Source organism: Hemitrygon akajei, chromosome 12 (genome assembly GCF_048418815.1).
Source record: "Hemitrygon akajei chromosome 12, sHemAka1.3, whole genome shotgun sequence".
Taxonomy (NCBI): domain Eukaryota; kingdom Metazoa; phylum Chordata; class Chondrichthyes; order Myliobatiformes; family Dasyatidae; genus Hemitrygon; species Hemitrygon akajei.
Window position 1 is genome coordinate 27,229,252 of NC_133135.1, and position 20,117 is coordinate 27,249,368.

Below are 20,117 nucleotides of genomic sequence, written 5' to 3' on the forward strand. Positions count from 1 at the left end.
GAAAGGTGTTTCATTTGAAAATTTGTTTATTTATACCTCCCTCAATAATGGTGTTAAATATTATAAGAAAAACATGTCTGTTCATTTATTTTTAATTCTGAGCATGCATTGCATGTCTCTATTGTTTGGTTTACTAGAACTTCTGATATTCTTACCTTGGCTTTTTGGCATATTAAATGCTACCTGTTTATCTGTTCCCTGTCTACCTGTGACATTATCATAATTGAAGTTGTAACAGTAACTAGGAGCAATTTAAATACAATGTATAGTACATATTTTGATTTCCTGCACATTGAAGTTTCTGTTTTCTGCCTTTACGTGTTAATAGATATCCGTGGTTGCAGAAGAGAGGCTCTATCCCAAGTATAATCCTGATGCAGATCCAGAGTCTGCAGGGGAGCTCAGTGAAAACTCTGGAATCATTGCAGGAAAACAAGCAATTAACTTTCTTCATCGTCTACTAGGAGCTCAGTCATTCAATCAGGTGTCGCAAAATGCAACAATTTCTTACTTAAATGCAGAAATATTGATCTGACTTGCATGACGAATGAATTGAAATTGCATCAGGATTACGAAATCTTTCTTCAACTGTGTTGATATGTATTTTAAGGTGTATGTGGATCAAGTTGATGAGGATATTGTGGCAGTAACACGACATTGCCCAAATACCCACCACTCAGTAGTGGCCGTGTCACGTACTGCATTTAGAGACCCAACAAAATCTTACTACAAATCTGAGCTACCTTCAATGTGCATCCCAGGTACTGCTTCTACTTGTTTTTTTTAAACATGTGTTTTTAACATGAAAAATGAGAACACTCTATATTCAATGCTCAATTCAGTACTTGAATCGTTAAGTTAGATGGGCAACAAAAGTAACCCCTTCAACTCGTTTGCACCTCTTAAATATCAGCTTGGTATGCTTCCAATACCAGACTAAAATTTTGTACGATTTGAGTCCACGTTGGCAATGCAACATTTTGTACTTTTATCTTGTCTGCATTTTTATCTAGGACCGAAGTAATCTTTAACCAATGTCAGACTAACTTTGTGTATCCTATGAGGGATATCCAGATTGGTGAGAGTAAGGATGAGACTGGGGTTTCATTAATGTTGAAAGGGATGTATATTTATGTTTTAAATTGTTATGTACCCCGTAACTGGGTGTCTAACCAGCAGAGAAAGAAGAATCCGTTGGAGTCTGGTGGTACCAAACTAAAGGTTTGGTATGTATTTTAATACATTGGTATTAATAAAAATAAGCAAAACCATATCAATAAGGCAAATATACATATAAAACAAGTTAGCAGTAATAAACCTAAAAGTGTAGGAATAATAATAATCAATAATAAACAAGCTCTATCGATGTCTAGGGGTAAATAAGTTGTCATAGAAAAGTATAAAGTTCAGTTCAGTTCATGCGTGCTGATGTAGTTATGGTTGTTGTATTGTAATCGTTGGGGAGAGAGAGAGAGAGCGAGTGAGATGTAACAGCTACAGTCAGGCAAACCTTCCTTTGCTTTCTTAATCCGTCGTATCGGTGTGGTCATTCAGGTATGACCTCTCCGTCCTCAGCCAGACCGTTCTTCTGTGGTGGACTCGTCACTCTGGCATGAGTGGACACGCACACAAGTCCCCACCGGCCCTGCTGTAACACTGTGAGCTTTATTGACCGATCTCCTGGTTCGGTCTTCAAAGCCCCCACCTTTCTGTGGGTTCCCAACACTCAGTCAGTGTCCACTGGTGCGTCTGAAGGATGTCTATCCAGACCTGTCTTTTATCCCTACTCACGGAGTCTCAGCTATCCATCACTCCTGAGTGACTGTGTCCATCAAATAAGGCCACTCCTTCAGTCCACTGAGGAATGTTTATGGGCAAAATAGTAGAAGATAAATAACCCTTGCAGAAGTCATAATACAGTAAATCAACAGTCTCTCTCCCCTCTCTTATCTGTAGCAAATATTCTTTCCTGTTTTTCGTCTCTCTCTCATGGTCAGCATAGCAATAGTAATAGTTCGTGTTTCTCGGGGGGGGGGAATGGTTAACTCTTCACCCCATTGTCTATCAGGTCTGTTCATCACTCATAACACCCCCATCCTTCTGGGAATTTTCACTAGGGGGAAAATTAACTAATAAAGCACATGACTGAATTACAGAGTTTTAACAAAATACAGAACTTGTCTTAACTACAAGAATAATACAGATACACGTTCAAGTTAACATCTAGATAAACAATCAGCAATAACATTATCACTCCCCTTTACATGTTGTATTTTAATATCAAATTCTTGTGATAACAGACTCCAATTTAATAACCGCCTACTTTTTACTTTTCATGTTAGCAAAAAAAATACTAAAGGGTTGTGATCTTAGCTTAGGTGTCTATTACAAAGCGTGAACCAATACATGTGTGATTATAATGTAGTACATTACAGAAATTTGTGCAAATACTAATCTCTATTTTACTTTTAAACTTAACATTCAAACAGTCAATCTTTCATGGTGTTTTTATCTTTCACATGCTTTGTCAAATTCCCTCAAAACCAGATCCTGTTATTCAAAGTGGCATTTGGTCAACCTTTGTCCCTTTTCCACTTAACTCTCACATGGTTAGCTTGCTCACCAGTGTGGAATAGGCCTTCACAGACTCCTTTTACAGGAGTTATCTTATCACCAATGTTTTCCAAACTAAGCCCATTTGCTGAACTTCCACACAATTCGTTAATTTTAAGCAAGTCATTAATTTTATCTTCAGGATCTTTCATTCTGTTTGCTTTCAGTTTAACAGCGGCAGATGATCCCTCTTGGTCAAAACAACATTTCAAGTTCTGTCTCTCCAAATCACATACTTGAATATCATCAGCAAGTTGTTTATCTTTAAATTTCCAAACAAACTGTAATTGATTCACAGGCACCTTGTTAACAAGCCATTGTTCAGTTAACGGTCCCTTCCCTTTTGTCAATCCTTCTAAAACCAATTCAAACTTTAAATTTTCTTTATTCAATTTAGGAACAACATCTTTCCCTTCTCCTTCAATAATATTCACATCACCAGCTTTCATCTCATCATTAACTTTTAACACACCTTCTAACACAAACAACTGAGAATTCTCACTTTAGTGGATGCATTAATGATCATTTTTCAAAACTCCTTAGATTCTGAATTAGTTCCTGAGGATTGGAGGGTGGCTAATGTAACCCCACTTTTTAAAAAAGGAAGGAGAGAGAAACCGGGGAATTATAGACCAGTTAGTCTGACATCGGTGGTGGGGAAAATGCTAGAGTTAGTTATCAAAGATGTGATAACAGCACATTTGGAAAGCGGTGAAATCATCGGACAAAGTCAGCATGGATTTGTGAAAGGAAAATCATGTCTGACGAATCTTATAGAATTTTTTGAAAATGTAACTAGTAGAGTGGATAGGGGAGAGCCTGTGGATGTGATATATTTAGATTTTGAAAAGGCTTTTGACAAGGTCCCACACATTAGATTAGTGTGCAAACTTGAAGCACACGGTATTGGGGGTATGGTATTGATGTGGATAGAGAATTGGTTGGCAGACAGGAAGCAAAGTGTGGGAGTAAACGGGACCTTTTTAGAATGGCAGGCAGTGACTAGCAGGGTATCGCAAGGCTCAGTGCTGGGACCCCAGTTGTTTACAATATATATTAATGATTTAGACGAGGGAATTAAATGCTGCATCTCCAAGTTTGCGGATGCCACGAAGCTGGGCGGCGGCGTTAGCTGTGAGGAGGAAGCTAAGAGGATGCAGAGTGACTTGGATAGGTTAGGTGAATGGGCAAATTCATGGCAAATGAATTTAATGTGGATAAATGTGAGATTATCTCCGTTGGTTGCAAGAACAGGAAAACAAATTATTATATGAATGGTGGCCGATTAGGAAAAGGGGAGATGCAACGAGACCTGGGTGTCATTGTACACCAGTCGTTGAAGGTGGGCATGCAGGTACAGCAGGCGGTGAAAATGGCAAATGGTATCTTGGCATTCACAGCAAAAGGATTTGAGTACAGGAGCAGGGAGGTTCTACTGCAGTTGTGCAAGACCTTGGTGAGACCGCATCTAGAGTATTGTGTGCACTTTTGGTCCCCTAATCTGAGGAAAGACATTCTTGCCATAGAGGGAGTACAAAGAAGGTTCACCAGATTGATTCCTGGGACTTTCATATGAAGAAAGACTGGATCGACTAGGCTTACACTCACTGGAATTTAGAAGATTGAGGGGGGATCTTATTGAAACGTATAAAATTCTAAAGGGATTGGACAGGCTAGATGCAGGAAGATTGTTTCCGATGTTGTGGAAGTCCAGAACGAGGGGTCACAGTTTAAGGATAAAGGGGAAGCCTTGTAGAACTGAGATGTGGAAAAACTTTTTCACCCAGAGAGTGATGGATATGTGGAATGCTCTGCCCCAGAAGGCAGTGGAGGCCAAGTCTCTGGATGCATTCAAGAGAGAGTTAGATAGAGCTCTTATACATAGCGGGGTCAAGGGATATGGGGAGAGGACAGGAATGGGGTACTGATTGTGTATGATCAGCCATGATCACAGTGAATGGCGGTGCTGGCTAGAAGGGCCGAATGGCCTACTCCTGCACCTATTGTCTATTGGCTCATTGGCTATATTTAAGAGGAAGTTAGATATGGCCCTTGTGGCTAAAGGGATCGGGGGTATGGAGAGAAAGCAGGTACAGGGTTCTGAGTTGGATGATAAGCCATGATCATACTGAATGGCGGTACAGGCTCAAAGGGCCGAATGGCCTACTCCTGCACCTATTTTCTATGTTTCTATTTTCTATGGTACCATGGTTAACCCTTTCTTCACTGAACCAAGTCCATCTGACCCAAAAGAACTGCAATCCTTTTCAACTAAATCAGATACCTCAGACTTTTCCCGAGTTTCAATACTAGGTTCAGTACCCTGTGCATCCACACCCTTCACACCCTGAACACACGCAAACGGGACATCTACCTCTTCCAGGCTTTCAATACCAGTCCCCTTTTCAAATTCTAAGTTCCCCAATCCTCCCAGTTACTCTCTGGGCAACTCCCCTTCGGAGTAAACTCAACCTTGCGGGTTAAAACAACCTCGTCTGCTAACCCAGCAGACTCCCTCAAGGTAACGGCATCCTTTTCATCTAGGACAGCCCTTACATCATTATCAGGAACACTTTTAAATTCTTCAACTACAAACTGCTCTGTCAAGCCAGACAGATCATCCGTGTCCATCCCTGGACCTTCTAACTACCATATCTGTTTCTTTATAAATTCCCTCCTGACTAAGGGTGGATCTACCTCCTCTCCTTTACTCTCTTTCACCCCACTATCCTCTGTTTTACCACCCTCTAACCACTCTTGGTACAGGGTCGGTAAAAACATCTCTGCCAAATCAACACTGGACTCATTTAAACTGGCTCCTGTCTCAGCCACCTTTCTAGACATGCTGTGAGTGATATCGCATGCGGGATAAATCTTGGAATCTATGGGCGGGTCCTCAGCACTTACACTTGTCAGCTTCACTGCTGACTAGACATCCCCAGTATCTCTCCGCACTGGAACTGGGGTTTCTCCTTCCTTCACAGACACCGTCCCTTTCGAGATAAACTTCTCACACCCCTCTTGGGCTCTATCTACCTTTGCCTTCCTCATCGATCTGCTGACCGACTCAATGCAACCAGTCGGGACTGCCGTTTTCCCTTTTCCAGTCTCCTTCTTTGGAGCAAAGAACTTAGATGCTATATGACCAGCTTTCCCACAATTATAACAAGTAAAGCTAGGAACCTTCCTGCCAGCCTTCTTTTCCTCCTCACCTTTTCCACTAGCTCCCGGCTTATTCTCTGCCATAGCCGGTGGGCTTTCTCTACCGTCCCTCTCTGGTAACTCTTATTTGAGGAAAACTTTGACTTGTGGGTTAAGGCGTACTCAGCTGCTAACTTGGCAGTTAACTCAGCTGTTAACTGCTAACTCTGTCTCCTTCTCATCCAAGTACGTCTTCATACTCTCAGGGATACAACTTTTGAACTGCTCTATCAGTATTAACTGTAACAGGTTATCATAATCTTCATTAACCCCTTTTGAGGCGCACCAATGTTCACAATATATTTGCATCTCACGGGCAAACTCTAAATACGTGTGGTTCCATAGCTTTCTCCAGTTCTGGAACTTCAGCCGGTATGCCTCTGGCACGAACTCGTAACTCCTCAATACAGCCCTTTTTACTTCCTCATAATCCTTCGACTCATCCATAGACAATGCCGAATTCCCCCTAAGTACGCTCTGTAACAGAACAGTCCATTTCCCCTTAGGCCAGTTCTAATTCACAGCCACTTTCTCAAAATGGAGGAAGAACTTATCGACATCCATCTCCTCGAATGGAGGTACCAACTGGATCTCCCGACTAATCTTGAACCCCTCATTTGGGTCTGCCGCCCGGTCTCTTCCCTGCTGTACCTTTAACTTCTCTATTTCCAGCGCATGCTGCCTCTCTTTCTCCCTTTCCTCCTTTCAGCTTCCTCTTTCCTCCTTTCAGCTTTCCTTTCTTCCTCCTCTCTCCTCCTTTCTTCCTCTCTTCGCCCTGCAGCTTCTCTCTCTGCTTCCAGCTGCCTTATGTGAAGTTCATGCTGCCTCTTCTCCTTTCCTCAGCCAACCTTAATTTTTCCATCTTTTTTTCTTTTTCAATATTTTTATTATTGTTATTACTATCAACAAAATAAAGTTGATACGTAGATAATGGGATTACAAACATACACATTTCGACTGAACATGAAAGAATACATAAGCAATGATTACAGTATAAATGAGTATTCCCAAATCATGGACGATACAATATACAAGTAAACAAGGCAAACCTAGGTATATCATAGTATATATTAAAAAAAAATCCATAATCTTTCTTTTAATATTCCTTCAACTTCCCTTGGGGAATAGATGACAGATGCAGCAGCATTGTCCCAGGAGTTCAAAACTTCGGGTATCTATCTGTCTGAGTCTTGCTGTGCTACCTTGTATGCCTTTCAGAGGCTAGGTTGGGGAGAGACGATGAGAGCAAATGGCCATAGGACCAATCAGTTTTGGATAGTGTGGTTAGGATTGTAGGGGTGGAGGAATGGTCGGAGGTCTGATGGAAATCTGCCTGATTAGAAAGTGAAGAATGATAGGGTGATTGGGATCCCTGAGATTCAATGGTCTGGTGGGGGAAAACCAGAAGACCACAAACTAGGTTGTTGGTTTTCAGCACAAAGGTTATCCAAAACTCTGCTGTAACAAAACCGAAGCTTAATGTATTTATCCTAATGATATCCTCAGTGCCTCACTGCTAATGAAATCTCTGTGAATATAACTCACTGATGTAGTAAACAAGCACAGAACTCAATTTTCATGCAGTAATGACTCGCAAGCAGCAATGAGATAAGTAACATGAAAAATTGTACTTTTGGTCATAATATATAGCTTTCTCCTTGTTCACCTTGTTTCTCATTGCATTTTGAATATACTGAGAATGCAATACCATTCATCTTTATTGTAGGTAAAATAGAAGAGATTGTGTTGGAAGCCATGACCGTACAAAGGAAAACTGTTCCTTACAAAAAAGATGAGCATTTCATTAATGGATTGCCACAATATACGGTGGATACCAAGGAACATTTGCAGGTGAAGATGCACATTTTCTTACAGCAGCATAGTGATTAAGCAATTGGACAAGAGTTTACAAGGTCTGGATTACTGATTTGACAGTGTGATTTCAAAGCTCCAGTGTACCATTTTAGGAATTTAAATTCCAGTAACTAAATAAACCAGCAATTTAGAAGAGTCGCTTGTGGTGACCATGAAATTATTAGATTGTTGTAAAAACCCAATTTATTCACTAACTACTTCTGGGAAGGCTCTTACTTACTTGGTCTGTATATATGTCATTATGGACACATCCTGCTACATTTATTTACTTTATTCTGAGATGCAGTGCAGAATAGAACCGTGTAGCCCATTGAGCCACACCTCCAAGCATTCCCCAATTTTAGCCCCAACCTAATCACAGGACAATTTATAATGACCAGTTAACTGGTGTGTCTTTGGACTTTGAGAGGAAACTGGAGCACCTGGAGAAAATCCAACACTGGAATTGAACTCCAGACGCCTAAGCCCTAAGCTGTAATAGCACCATGCTAGCCGTAATGCTGCAGTAATGCCTAACCATGGGGTTGACTCCCAATCACTTATTTATAAACAAAGCCTGTCGGGAAGCGGCCTGGTCGAGGGAAGTGCCTGGTGTGAAAAGTGGCTCGAGAGTCTTCGGTGAGGAGACTGAGGGAGGAGACTACGCCAGGCACAATTGGAGAGGGTGAAGACATGACCGCTAAGCTGATTCAGTGTGCTACGTGCATGATGTGGGAGGTCAGGGACACTGATGGTGCCCCCAGCTGCTACAGCTGTGGAAAGTGTGTCCAGATTCGGCTTCTGAAGGAGCATTTTGCAGCACTGAAGAAAGAACTGGATGACCTCAGGTTTATCCGCGAAAACGAGAGTTTTCTGGACAGGACCTACAGAGAGGTCGTTACACCGAGGATACTGGAAGAGAGAAAGGGGGTGACAATGAGGAAGGAAAGGATGCTTGAAGTACAGGAGACCCCAAGGGATGTACCTCTCATAAACAGGTTCACCCTCTTGGAAGCTGTCAGGCCAGAAGATACTGCCAGTCTGAGAGGCGGACAGGTCTGCAAGCCGAAAATTGGTGCAGAAGCAGAACCGAGGAGTCAGACATCAGGAAGAGCCGTGGTAGTAGGGGACTCTATAGTAAGAGGTACGGAAAGGGGTTTCTGCAGCAACAGGCGAGATTTAAGATGGTATGTTGCCTCCCTGGTGCTAGGATCCAGGACATCACGGACCGATTGCAGGGAATCCTCAAGGGTGAAGGTGAACAGCCGGAAGTGGTAGTGCATGTCAGCACAAATGACATCGGGAAGAAGAGGAAGGACATTCTGCAGCGGGACTTCAGAGAACTTGGAAGAAGGCTGAAAAGCAGGACTTCCAGGGTGGTTATCTCTGGTTTGCTTCCAGTTCCTCGTGCTGAAGAGGGCAGGAACAGGGAGATAATGGATCTGAATGTGTGGCTGAGGAACTGGTGCAGGAAGCAAGGATTTACATTCTTGGACCACTGGGATCTGTTTTGGGGTAGGGATGAATTGTACAAAAGGGATGGGTTGCACCTTAATAGGCGGGGGATCAGCATTCTGGCAGACAGGTTTGCCACTGCAACACGGATGTGTTTAAACTAAGTAGTTGGGGGGAGGGGATGAACTGGAAATATAAGGATGGAGTTAAAGGGAAAGTGAAAATAAGAAAAGTTAAAAAGGACAACAGAATCAATGGAGTAGAAAGCTCAAGAAGAAATCATACAGTATGGCCAAGTGAAATAGGAATTGATATGAAAGGAGAGGGGAGTAATGAATTAAAAGCATTATATATGAATGCATGAAGTATAAGGAATAAAGTAGATGAGCTTGAGGCTCAGTTGGAAATTGGCAAGTACGATGTTGTGGGAATAACCGAGACATGGCTTCAAGCGGACAGGGCCTGGGAAATGAATATTCAAGGATATACATCTTATCAAAAGGACAGACTGACTGGCAGAGGGGGTGGGGTGGCTCTGTTGGTGAGGAATGATATTCAGTCCCTTGCGAGGGGGGACATAGAAACAGGGGATGTAGAGTCAGTATGGATAGAACTGAGAAATTCTAAGGGTAGAAAGACCCTAATAGGAGTTATCTGCAGGCCCCCAAACAGCAGTCTAGATGTAGGGTGTAAGTTGAATGAAGAGTTAAAATTGGCATGTCGCAAATGTCATGATACAGTTGTCATGGGGGATTTCAACATGCAGGTAGACTGGGAGAATCAGAATGGTACTGGACCCCAAGAAAGAGAGTTTGTGGAGTGCCTCCAAGATGGATTCTTAGAACAGCTTGTACTGGAGCCTACCAGGGAGAAGGCAATTCTAGATTTAGTGTTGTGCAATGAACCGGATTTGATCAGGGACCCCGAGGTAAAGGAACCATTAGGAGATAGTGACCATAATATGATATGTTTTAACCTACAATTTGAGAAAGATAAGGGAAAATCGGATGTGTCAGGATTACAGTTGAACAAAGGGAACTATGGAGCTATGAGGGAGGAGCTGGCCAAAGTTCAATGGAACAATACCCTAGCAGGGAAGACAGTGGAACAACAATGGCAGGTATTTCTGGGAATAATGCAGAAGGTGCAGGATCGGTTCATTCCAAAGAGGAAGAAAGATCTTAAGGGGAGTAAGGGGCGGCCGTGGCTGACGAGGGAAGTAAAGGGCAGTATAAAAATAAAAGAGAAAAAGTATAACATAGCAAAGATGAGTGGGAAACTGGAGGACTGGGAAGCTTTTAAAGAGCAACAGAAGATAACAAAAAAGCCAAGAAAAAATGAGGTACGAAGATAAACTAGCCAAGAATATAAAGGAGGATAGTAAAAGCTTCTTTAGGTATGTGAATAGCAAAAAAATAGTTAAGACCAAAATTGGGCCATTGAAGACAGAAACGGGTGAATTTATTATGGGGAACAAGGAAATGGCAGATGAGTTGAACAGGTACTTTGGATCTGTCTTCACTAGCGAAGATACAAACAATCTCCCAGATGTAATAGTGGCCAAAGGAACTAGGGTAAAGGATGAACTGAAGGAAATTTATATTAGGCAAGAAACGGTGTTGGATAGACTGTTGAGTCTGAAGGCTGATAAGTCCCCGGGACCTGATGGTCTGCATCCCAGGGTACTTAAAGAGGTGGCTCTAGAAATCGTGGACACATTGGTAATCATTTTCCAATGTTCTATAGATTCAGGAACAGTTCCTGCTGATTGGAGGGTGGCTAATGTTGTCCCACTTTTCAAGAAAGGAGGGAGAGAGAAAACAGGGAATTATAGACCGGTTAGCCTGACGTCAGTGGTGGGAAAGATGCTGGAGTCAATTATAAAAGAGGAAATTACAACACATTTGGATAGCAATAGAAGGATCAGTCCGAGTCAGCATGGATTTATGAAGGGAAAATCATGCTTGACTAATCTTCTGGAGTTTTTTGAGGATGTAACTATGAAAATGGACAAGGGAGAGCCAGTGGATGTAGTGTACCTGGACTTCCAGAAAGCTTTTGATAAAGTCCCACATAGGAGATTAGTGGGCAAAATTAGGGCACATGGTATTGGGGGCAGAGTACTGACATGAATTGAAAATTGGCTGGCTGACAGGAAACAAAGAGTAGCGATTAACGGGTCCCTTTCGGAATGGCAGGCTGTGACCAGTGGGGTATCGCAAGGTTCGGTGCTGGGACCGCAGCTGTTTACAATATACATTAATGATTTAGATGAAGGGATTAAAAGTAACATTAGCAAATTTGCCGATGACACAAAGCTGGGTGGCGGTGTGAAATGTCAGGAGGATGTTATGAGAATGCGGGGTGACTTGGACAGGTTGGGTGAGTGGGCAAATGTATGGCAGATGCAGTTTAATGTGGATAATTGTGAGGTTATCCACTTTGGTGGCAAGAACAGGAAGGCAAATTACTATCTAAATGGAGTCAAGTTAGGAAAAGGGGAAGTACAATGAGATCTAGGTGTTCTTGTACATCAGTCAATGAAAGCAAGCAGGCAGTGAAGAAAGCTAATGGCATGCTGGCCTTTATAACAAGAGGAATTGAGTATAGGAGTAAAGAGGTCCTTCTGCAGCTGTACAGGGCCCTGGTGAGACCCCACCTGGAATATTGTGTGCAGTTTTGGTCTCCAAATTTGAGGAAGGACATTCTTGCTATTGAGGGAGTGCAGCGTAGGTTCACAAGGTTAATTACTGGAATGGCGGGACTGTCATATGTTGAAAGATTGGAGCGACTGGGCTTGTATACACTGGAATTTAGAAGGATGAGAGGGGATCTGATTGAAATATATAAGATTATTAAGGGATTGGACACACTGGAGTCAGGAAGCATGTTCCCGCTGATGGGTGAGTCCAGAACTAGAGGCCACAGTTTAAGAATAAGGGGTAGGCCATTTAGAACAGAGATGTGGAAAAACTTTTTCACCCAGAGAGTGGTGGATATGTGGAATGCTCTGCCCCAGAAGTGGAGGCCAAGTCTCTGGATGCATTCAAGAGAGAGTTAGATAGAGCTCTTATAGATAGCGGGGTCAAGGGATATGGGGAGAGGGCAGGAACGGGGTACTGATTGTGTATGATTAGCCATGATCACAGTGAATGGCGGTGCTGGCTAGAAGGGCCGAATGGCCTACTCCTGCACCTACTGTCTATTGTCTATTAAAGCCATTGAAGCTTATTTACTCTGTTAATTAAAACTATAATTTTCTTTGTTAGCATTTTAATGATTTTAATATATTTAACATTTTGTTTTCATTGACTTGAAAAGTTTAAAAATTATGTTTGATTGTCCAGACCTTTTAAAAGGGTGTTAAGTGTTTTTCTGCAACTAGCTGTTGAACTAACGTCATCACAATGGTCTTGTATTGGAGCCTTGGGGTGATGTCTAAAGCTTGAATTCCAATCAGAGCCCAGTGCACCAAGGGGAATGGCCCTCAGGTCAGATGGTTTGTTTGTTCAGCCTTTTCGATCGAGATAAAGTTCAGCGGAGTGGAGCGCTGGGCAGCAGGCCAGGCATAGTCAAGACAATATTACAGCAAAATAAACAATTTAGATTTAGATTTAAATGATTTAGATGCATATCATATTATTACTGAGTTAAGTATTGTATGTAATGAGTTTTTGCTACAACAAGTGTATGGGACATTGGAAAAAAATGTTGAATTTCCCCATGGGGATGAATAAAGTATCTATCTATCTATCTATCTATCTACAATATCTTTTTTTTTCAAGAGCCAATTCTGTATTTATTTTCTAGTTAAATGAAAGCAGAATTATTAAAGCAAAGGTAACTTCCAAAGATCGCAGTGACTATGTCTACGAAATTACATTTGAAAACTTTCCTCCTGGCAGCATCATTATCTTCCGGTAAGTGAAGTTCTTGTATACAGAGTGAATAAAAATGAATTTGTCCAGTAATTTTAAAAATTTATGTCGTGACATTTGTTTTTGTGAAACATTTTGTACTTAATAATCGCCATCTTTGCAGGGTGAGTCTAGATCCAAAGGCTCAGCATGCAGTTGGAGTACTCCGCTATCATCTCAGCCAGTTTAATCCGTTTTACAAAGCCGGCAGCATTGTTGATAGGAATGCTCCGCCAGCACTGGCTCAGTCGTTTATATCGTGAGTGCCTGATTTATTTTGGATTTAAAGATATAGTTGTAGATGAGTAAGCTTTCAACAAAAAAAATTAAACTCAGTTATTTACCAGAAATAGTCAAACTTGTACTTTTTTTCTCAGCATTTTTTCTATTAATACAATTTTTTATAAGTGTGTCTCTGAAACATTAAGTTACCCTTCACCTTATTCTTCAATGGCATGTATATCTGTTGCTTTTCTTGAGCTTAGGAAACTGGTCTATTTAGACCATAAGATAAAGGAACTGAATTAGGCCATTCAGCCCATCAAGTCTGCTCCATCATTTCACCATGGCTGACCTGTTATCCCTCTCAACCCCATTCTCCAGCCTTCACCACCTAACTAACCTTTGACACCATGACTAATCAAGAACCTAACAACTTTCGCTTTAAATATGCCCAATGACTTGGCCTCCAGAGTCGTCTGTGGCGATGAATTCCACAGATTCACCTTACAGTGGATAAAGGAATCCCTCCTCATCCCCGTTCTAAATGGAGATCCTTCTATTCTGAGACTGTCTTCTGGTCCTAAACTCACCTACAATAGGAAACATCCTTTCCACATCCATGTACTATTTAGGCCTTTCAATATTCGATAGGTTTCAGTGAGATCCTCCGCATTCTTCTAAACTCCACTGATTACAGGCCCAGGGCCATAAAACACTCCTCGCGTGTTAACTCTTTCATTCTCTTACACTTCCCTACACTATATTCCAACTGCCACTTCTTTGACCATTCTCCTAATCTGTCTAAATCCTTCTGCAGACTTCCTGCTTCCTCACACTACCTGCCCCTCCGCTTATCTTCATATATCGTCTGCAACTTGCCCACAAAGTCGTCAATTCCATCGTCCAAATCATCAACATATTGTATAACATGAAAAGAAGCAGTCCCAACACTGACCCCTGCAAACACTGCTAGTCACCATCTGCCGACCAGAAAAGGGCTTGAATCACAAATTCAGAAGCAGCTGCTTGTTGGTTAATCTCGTGATTATTGTTCACAGGAAGTTTAAACAGTGGGCCTAGGCGAAACACAGATCCATCTGTACAACAACACATCATAAAAATAGTTGAGATGCCATGTCATTTGTGAACAAGGCCACCAAAATGTCTTAATCTCAAAATTCAAGAGAATAATTTTAACATTGTATTCCTTATAATGTAGCATTTGTCAATGAGAATTATTTTGGTTTATATTCCGATAAACCTTGACTAATTCATCAAAGAGCTTCGATTGTTGAACTTCAAAATGTCTTTAAGTGAAGATAATTGTGGTCTTTTCCTAATCATTAAAGCAAAAGGGAAATAGGCCCTTAATTATGATCAGTAATTCAATTCTAATTGGAAATCTAATTTGTGTTTTAATGCTTAACTGGCTCCTTCTGTAGGCTTTTCACATACTAGATAGAATCTAGGTTCCTCCCGGGGTGGGGGAGGGGGGGCAAGCTAAGGTGGTTTATTCATTCAGACAATTTTAAAAGCAGAAAATACTGCAAATACTTTGCTGTTCAAGCAGAATATTTGCAATTCCTTTTGACCGGAGTATTTTTGGGCACATTTTATTTCAGATTCCCATCATCCTCAGCACTTTTGCTTTTGTATCATTCTTTGTTAAATGGGAGTTTGAACTGACAAAACTGAATTCCTACATAACAAAACACACATTATCAACCTGTTGAAGCTGCTGTAAATTGTAGTATTTTGTCAACAAGGAATTATCCTAATTCTTTTCATCAATAGAACCACTACAAGTCTTACTTTGGCTGACCTTAACATGTTACTGTATCGATGTGACAGTGAGGAGCAGGAAGATGGCGGTGGCTGCTATTTTATTTCCAATTTTGGGCATTTGAAATATGCGGGTTTGCAAGGTATGTGAATCTGGTTTACAAGAATATATATAAGGTACTGATTCAAATTAAGGCTCATTTAAATATTATTAATTTTGTTTTGATTAAATTATGTCATATATTTTCAGAGCTTTTTTAGGATATACTTTGATTAATTTGTGACTGGTTCTACCCTTGTTAATCAGATTAGGAGTTGGATATTAATATTTGTGTATTAGGACTGAATGTTCAGGGTACCCCCTGGACTGCAAAGGCTTGACTTTTGGACACCCCATACGTATGAACAAGCATTTGTGTTGATCACTCAGCCCAATGTGATTTCAATGAGGCAGAAGCTAGAAGTTGTAATGGACTTTCCTGGACATTGATTACAAAGGAACAAATTAGCCATTTTTTCCCTCTGGTTATATTGGACAGCAACAGCTTTGCTTCCTAAATATTTTTGGGTGTATCTTATGGACCTTGGGCTGCTGATCATGAAAATGAAATTTCCCTATGATGCACCATTTTTTGTAATTGCCTATATCTCTCATTTCAATTCATAATTCAATTCAGAATAACTGATGCCAAGATTAAAGAAGGCATTTTTGTTGGTTCATAAATCAAGCATGTCATCAGAGACGGGTAATTTGAAGAACTTCTAGTGGACTGGGGAAAATGGATACAAGGCATTCAAGGATATTGTTGAAAATTTTCTTGGCAACTACAGAGCATCAAACTACATGCAGCTGGTTGACAACATGCCATGAAGTGCAACATGTCACTAAAGATTCATTTTCTGACTTCCCATTTGGACTTCTTCCCTGCAAATCTTAGTGTTGTCTTAACGAGCATGGTGAAAGATTTCACCAGGACATTGCCGTCATGGAGAAACTCTATCAGGGCAACTGGAATTCATTAATGCTGTCTGATTATTGCTGGACACTGAAACAAGAAGCCTCAGGCACTGAGTACAAATAAAAATCATCAACCAAACATTTTAAACTTAGTTGAATTATTGCAAAGCAGGAGCATCATTAGGCAATTAAATGTATTATATTCAGTGTAAGTTAATTTATTGTTTCTCCAAATTCCTACGTGATACAAGTAGTCTGAAATTATATTTGTGTTCAGCTTCAAGCAGGCTATCATAAACAAAAAAAATCTGAGGAAGCAACACTTCCGAGAAAAATTTGTTGTCCAGTGTTTCCATTCACTGACCAATGTTGAAAGTGCATATCTGGATGGCATTTCACCACTGACTAGCCCAGGAAGCATTCACTGCTTGTTAGTTATTTGGTGAGATGTTTAAAGATACATCCTTGTGCAGGAAGGCACAGAGTCGACTGTACTTCCTTAGAAGGTTGGCGTCATTCAATGTCTGTAGATTCAATGTCTGAGATGCTGAAGATGTTCTATAGGTCAGTTGTGGAGAGCGCCCTCTTCTTTGTGGTGGCGTGTTGGGGAGGAAGCATTAAGAAGAGGGACGCCTCACGTCTTAATAAGCTGGTAAGGAAGGCGGGCTCTGTCGTGGGCAAAGTACTGGAGAGTTTAACATTGGTAGCTGAGCGAAGGGCGCTGAGTAGGCTACGGTCAATTATGGATAACTCTGAACATCCTCTACATAGCACCATCCAGAGACAGAGAAGCAGTTTCAGCGACAGGTTACTATCGATACAATGCTCCTCAGACAGGATGAAGAGGTCAATACTCCCCAATGCCATTAGGCTTTACAATTCTACCGCCAGGACTTAAGAACTTTTTAAAAGCTATTATTAATGCTTTTTGAGATAGTGATTTAGATGCATATCATATTTTTTACTGAGTTAAGTATTGTATGTAATTAGTTTTGCTACAACAAGTGTATGGGACATTGGAAAAAAAGTTGAATTTCCCCATGGGGATGAATAAAGTATCTATCTATCTAATCACTACTTTTTACAAAAAGGATCAAGGCATTATGTGGTACTGAATAGGTAATTGAACAGGTGTAATACCTATTGGACACACTGGATGGCACTGGTGAAATGACTTGATTCTTCACAAATCAAGCCAGTGCCATTTAATCACAACCTGCATTCAACGTAAATAACCTCTTGAGGGTTAGTTTAATCTTTCGTAAATGAATGGTCAATCTCCTGAGAGATTTAATCTAAAACAGCTTCATGGTAAATTGATATTCAGACGTTAAATGGAGAGACGAGATAGCATATGCTGTAATTTTGAGCGTAATGCAAACTGCTGGGGGACTCAGTGAGTCAGGCAACATCTGTTGAGGTAGATGGTGTTTCGGATGGAGACCCTAAATCAAGATCCCTGCAGTCCTTAGGCAGGGTCTTGACAAAAATGGTGACCATCACTCTGCCTTGGCACATGCTGCTGCACCTGCTGAATTCCTTCACAACTTTTATGTTTGCTCTGGATTTAAATATTGTGGTATTTTTTGACTGAAGTGTAGTGGACAATTAGTATATAATAGGACTTCTGATACAAATGGTTTCCCTCAGTAAATGTAATTGAACTGCTGTGCTTTACTAGGATTCATGTCGGTACTCGCAGATATTCGACCCAACAATGACCTAGGGCATCCTTTGTGTGAAAATCTGCGGGCTGGAGACTGGATGATGGATTTCATTAGTAATCGTTTGATTGCACATGGCGGCAGTCTTCAAATGGTGAGCTGATGTTGGTTTGTGTATTTCTTTATCTAGTCACATGCATATTACTTGTATATAAAAACAAGTGAGGGCAATTTTCTCCATAGTACCTGCTCTAACTCTCAGTAAGATCATGGTTGATCTTATAACTACACTTTTCCACCCGAATTTTTTCCCTCCCCCCCCCCCTTTATAAATACATATTAACACACACACCCATCCATATCCATTGGCTCTCTTGAAGCCATCCACACACTATCAATCATATTTTGATATATCTAATAATATCTCATCTTTTAGCTTAGTTTCATATTTTTCTGTGAATTGCTTTGAGGTCTCTTTCTCCTTTTAAAGTTCTTTATATATGGAAGTTCTTCCAATGTAAGAAAATAGAAGCTGCTATATTAGTGTAATAAGGGGATGTCATTTATAATTAAATTATTAAGCATAGTGGAATTACTTCTGAAAACTTGATATTTTTCCCTTGAAGGGCCTGGCACTAAATTAATACTCAGAAGTACAGCAGGCTGAAATTCAGTCTCATATTTTTTGCAGATATTCTACTAAAAGCTTTTTTAAGTATATAATGGATAAAAGAGTTGAAGGTAGATATAGGACCAATAGAAAATGGCCTTGGAGATATTGTAATGAGAGACGCAGAGATGGCAGAGGAACAGTGGAAGACATCTGCAGTATACTGGTCATTCAAAAATGTCAGGGAAGTGAAGTATGTGCAGTGAACATTACGACTGAGAAGGTGATCAGGAAACTTAGTTATCTGAGGGTGGATAAATCTCCTGGACCTGATGGAATGTACCCTCATGTTCTGAAGGAAGTAGCTGGAGAGATTGCTGAGGCATTAACAATGATCTTTCAAGAATCGATAGATTTTGGCATTGTTCCGGATAACTAGAAAATTGCAAATGTTACTCCGTTACTTAAGAAGAGTGGGAGGCAGCAGAAAGGAATCTATAGACCTGTTGGCCTGACATCAGTGGTTGGGAAGTTGTTGGAATCGATTGTTAGCAATGAGATTATGGAATACCTGGAGGCACATAACAAGATAGGCCAAAACCAGCATGGTTTCCTGAAAGGAAAATCCTGCCTGACTAACCTACTGCAATTGTGAGGAAATTACAAGCAGGATAGACAAAGAAGATGCAGTAGATGTGAAGGCATACTGCACAGAAAGTCTTTGACAATGTGCAGTACATGAGGCTGCTTAGCAAGATGGGAACCCATGGAATTACAGGGGAGTTACTAGAATGGGTGGAACATTGGCTGATAGGCAGAAAACAGAGAGTGGGAATAAAGGGATCTTATTCTGGCTGGCTGCCAGTTGGCAGTGAAGTTCTACAAGGGTCGATATTTTTACGATGCATGTCAATGAATTGGACTCTGGGATTAATGGATTTGTGGCTAAATTTGCCGGTGATACAAGATAACTGGAGGAGCAGGTAGTGTTGAGGAAACAGAGCCTGCAGAGAAACTTAGATAGATTAAGGGAATGGGCAAAGAAGTGGCAAATAAAATACAGTGTTGGAAAGTGTACGGTTATGCACTTTGGTAGAAGAAATAAACAGACTATTATTTAGATGGGGAGAGAATTCAAAATGCAGAGATGCAAAGTGACTTTGGGAGTCCTTCTGCAGGATATCATAAAGGTTAGCCTCCAGGTTGAGTCGGTGGTGAAGAAGGTGAATGCAATGTTGGCATTCCTTTCTAGAGGTATAGAATATAAGAGCAGGGATGTGATGTTGAAGCTCAAAAAGGCACTCGTGAGACCACACATGGAGTATTGTCTGCGGTTTTGGCACCTTATTTTAGAAAGGATATACTGACATTGGAGAGGATTCAGAGAAGATTCACGAGAATGATTCCAGGAATGAAAGGGTTACCGTATGAGGAACATCTGGCAGCTCTTGGGCTGTATTCCCTGGAGTTCAGGATAAAGAGGGGGGATCTCATAGAAACATTCTGAATGTTAAAAGGCCTGAACAGATTAGATATGACAAAGTTATTTCCCATGATAGGGGTGTCTAGGACAAGAGGGCACGACTTCAGGATCGAAGGACGTCCATTTAGAACAGAGATGCAGAGAAATTACTTTAGTCAGAGGGTAATAAATCTGTGGAATTTGTTGCCATGAGCAGCTGTGGAGATCAAGTCATTGGGTGAATTTAAGGCAGAGATAGATAGGTTCTTGATTAGCCAGGGCATCAAAGGGTATGGGGAGAAGGCAGCGGAGTGGGAATGACTGGAAGAATTGGATCAGCCCATGATTGAATGATGGAGCAGACTCGATGGGCCAAATG

The 20,117-nt window shown here is 41.0% G+C and overlaps 1 protein-coding gene across 4 annotated transcripts in view; it reads left to right on the plus strand.

Moving 5' to 3' along the window:
* Nucleotides 1-20,117, plus strand: part of agla (amylo-alpha-1, 6-glucosidase, 4-alpha-glucanotransferase a) — a 103,345-nt gene that overhangs the window by 38,491 nt on the left and 44,737 nt on the right. For all 4 annotated transcript variants that reach the window (XM_073062759.1, XM_073062760.1, XM_073062761.1 and 1 more), the window contains exons 16-22: nucleotides 329-484; nucleotides 611-761; nucleotides 7,541-7,665; nucleotides 12,934-13,043; nucleotides 13,165-13,299; nucleotides 15,057-15,187; nucleotides 17,684-17,820. In XM_073062759.1, the coding sequence (XP_072918860.1) occupies nucleotides 329-484; nucleotides 611-761; nucleotides 7,541-7,665; nucleotides 12,934-13,043; nucleotides 13,165-13,299; nucleotides 15,057-15,187; nucleotides 17,684-17,820 (945 nt within the window). The remainder of the gene's footprint in view (nucleotides 1-328; nucleotides 485-610; nucleotides 762-7,540; nucleotides 7,666-12,933; nucleotides 13,044-13,164; nucleotides 13,300-15,056; nucleotides 15,188-17,683; nucleotides 17,821-20,117) is intronic.